The sequence below is a fragment of the Crocodylus porosus genome, unplaced genomic scaffold (assembly GCF_001723895.1).
Source record: "Crocodylus porosus isolate Cpor-Errol unplaced genomic scaffold, CroPor_comp1, whole genome shotgun sequence".
Lineage (NCBI taxonomy): Eukaryota > Metazoa > Chordata > Crocodylia > Crocodylidae > Crocodylus > Crocodylus porosus.
In genome coordinates this window covers 106,091,391-106,094,474 of record NW_017728906.1, presented here as the reverse complement: position 1 = coordinate 106,094,474, position 3,084 = coordinate 106,091,391, and the positions used below count along the sequence as shown (strand labels likewise).

At 35.4% G+C, this 3,084-nt stretch overlaps 1 protein-coding gene across 1 annotated transcript in view; it reads right to left on the bottom strand.

Annotated features, from left to right (window-relative positions):
• Positions 1-1,780: 1,780 nt before the first annotated feature.
• The window catches only part of DOCK9 (dedicator of cytokinesis 9), a 72,255-nt gene continuing 70,951 nt past the window's right edge, over positions 1,781-3,084 (bottom strand). The window contains exon 32 of the mRNA XM_019528493.1: positions 1,781-1,960. Coding sequence (XP_019384038.1) covers positions 1,814-1,960 — 147 coding nt within the window. The 3' untranslated portion in view covers positions 1,781-1,813. The remainder of the gene's footprint in view (positions 1,961-3,084) is intronic.

Sequence of the window (3,084 nt, the reverse complement as noted above, 5' to 3'; positions counted from 1 at the left end):
GCAGAATAGCCTAAATCTATTTAAGGCAGAACTCTCTTCGCCACAGCTACCAAAAGAGTTTTGTGGGCTACTGGTTCTCAGACCTACTCGATGGCTCATGAATTATTTCGGATGTTGCTACCTGTAGGAGTGTATCTACACTGCAGCTAAAACAGACATATCTAGATCAGTAACCAGCTCAGGCGTTACTAGGAGGGACAGCACAGAGTTTAGTGCAGGCTAATGGCCTAGGTATTTACTCAGCTTCCTGGGTGCAACAACAATATAGCTACACCCAAATTTAGAATTAGACACGAGGTGGTCAAAGCCAAAGATGTCTCTGAGCACATTTCAATAAAATGATTTAATTGATCCGGTAGAAATGGGGACATGAATCTATATTATGAAAAGCTTTGAACATTCTATTCAGTGGAGAGAAAGATCTTTGGATGAAACTCAATAAATTGCCTGTCAATGTTAGAAAGTAAAGAACATGATGTTCAGCTATTTGCTTTTTGTATAGATTCTGAATCCAAAGTATGGTCATAACAGTGAAATATGAATATTAAAAGTTTAGCTTCTCTGAACCAAGGAATAAGGAAAACAGTCTGTCATTAATTGATCTCTCTCAAGAATAAGTAAACAGCTGTTTCAGTTTAAGCTGGAAAAAAGTCAAGCAACTTGTTAACTAATATTTTAACTAATAGGATGCAAAAAACAGCTCTGTCTTAACTGCAGATAAAGGCAGCCACATTTACTTGAGGGCTAGCCACAACCAGCTAATGTTTTTAAATACAATTTGTCCCTACCCATGTTAGGTACCAAGTTAAATTGTACCACAATACCCCAAAATGTAGTGTAAACATGACCTCTCATATGGCAGTTCTGAAAGAGAAACTTCATGGGGTTTATCAATTATTTCTGAGGATCTGGAAAAACTCCTCTATTCACTCTTTATATCAAAGTTTGTGGATCTGAACTCAACTGTATTGATTTATCTCTCGTTAGACTGCAAAATCTTTATGACACCTACTCTGGAGGACTCAATTACAATACTTTTGAGATTTTGTTATTAATGTTAGCTGTGTTATCATCTCAATTGTACACATCAGAACACAAATATGTTTTGGTTCATTCTCCCAAAAGAGCTGAAGTTTTAGGTGTTCTGCTGATGATATTATGAGCAGTTTCAATTTTTATTTATAAAATATAACTACAAGGACTCACTGAAGTTTTCTAAAAGGGAAGCAAGTGCATACAAACTAGTTACTAGAACAGGACTTAAGAGTGACACTACCACCATTTAGCTTTCATCTACTGACGATGGCTAAGTAAATAGCAGCTGATATGCAGCAAATGTCTATCCCATTTTACCTTGCAATAACAAATTTAGGTGAATGACTTGGCACCTGACTTAGCTCAAGTTCTTTTCTTATTCTGCATCAGATTACTAATTTCATTTCTAATTTGTTCTTTTTCCAATTAGATTTGTTCAAGCAAAACAGTCACATGCAGGGAGGTAGTTGGACTGCTAGAGAAAATGCTGAGCAACTTAGAAAAAAAGGTTCTGCCCAGTTTCAGAGCTAGTAAGTTGAAATCCCTATTACTATGCAGCCACCACCAACAGCAATCCTTTGGATACTCTCTTATAAACTGAGGTATTCTTTTGCCCAACCATGATTATCCCCAACTCTTTTTTTGCAAAGCAATAGAAACAAAACAATGTGTGGGGGGAAGTCAATAAAGACTTTTACCAAGTTCAAACTTTATCTTTCATAACAAGATCTACATGCCTTCACAACATTTCTTTTTAATACAGGAAAACAAAATTAAACTAGCAAGGACTTAAAAATATATTACCAATGCCAGAAATAACACCAAACAGATCTTTGTGAAGGCTGTTATCCAATGTGTTTCCTGATTTTTGTGGTGTTACTACAGGATTTGCAGTAGGCAAACTGAGTGATTCATCTTTTGCGCTCTGTTTAAGAAAGAAAAACACACCCAAGTGACTATCACCTGCATAGCCTGATATTTAGAATTTCTATATAACAAAAACTATATTAATATAAGCAGAGGCGAGATATCTGATGTTTTCATCAACCAGGGATGGCCTCAATTTTGTGCATCACAGAGAAGTGAAGTAAGACTGTAATATTTATTGGTTCATAAATTCTAACATACAAAAATATTTACTGCAACATTTCCTAGATAATTTTAGTAGCAAAATTATATATTTAAACTCACCTTATATTTGTTTAAATCATCCAGATATTCTTTCTAGTAGAAACACTGCATAAATATTTCTCTTTGTTGTGTGACCTGATAATGGAAACTTTGCAACATTGGACTCAAACAGATACGTTGGATCATTGAATCTAGTGCTCTGGCATCAAAGACATGCACTTTGCAAAATGCTGTTTGCAAAGTTATAGAGCTCCATCCTAAAACGGATTATTTTTCCCCATTACTTCTACTGAGCTGTCTTCCTCTGATGGTTTGAAACCTTACCCTAGCATATAGCCATAAATAAATAAACTTGGGCTAATTTACATGTATTTATTCTGTTGTTTAACTGAATTAGATAAAAGCTTTAAAAGGACTTCAATATGTGATCTATTTTGCCAAGTACCAACAACTACCATCTTTTTTTATTTCAATATCAAAAACTGCTGTTCCTCTGTTACTTACGTATGCACTTAATATTATGGAGGAGAATTCTCACTAACTTTCAGCATCTTAACTACAACTGTTAGCAGGGTCAGCGTCTACAATACAAAGTATAATCCCTGAATAAAAAGTAAAGTTATTAGAATTTTAAATAGCATCTACCTATTTAAAAAGTGTGCATTAACAAAGACTGCATTACAATTCAGATAAATAAGGCGGCCAATCAAGAACAACTTTCAGTCATTCAATCATTTCTATTTTTGATGGTTAGATTTTAATTTTAATGTTATTTCATAGAATCATAGAATCAATGAGTCGGAAGGGATCTAGACAGATCATGTAGTCTGACACCCTGCCATGGGCAGGAAGGAGCACTGGGGGTGGCAGGGGTCACAAGACCCCAGCCAGGTGCCTATCCAGTCTCCTCTTGAAGAT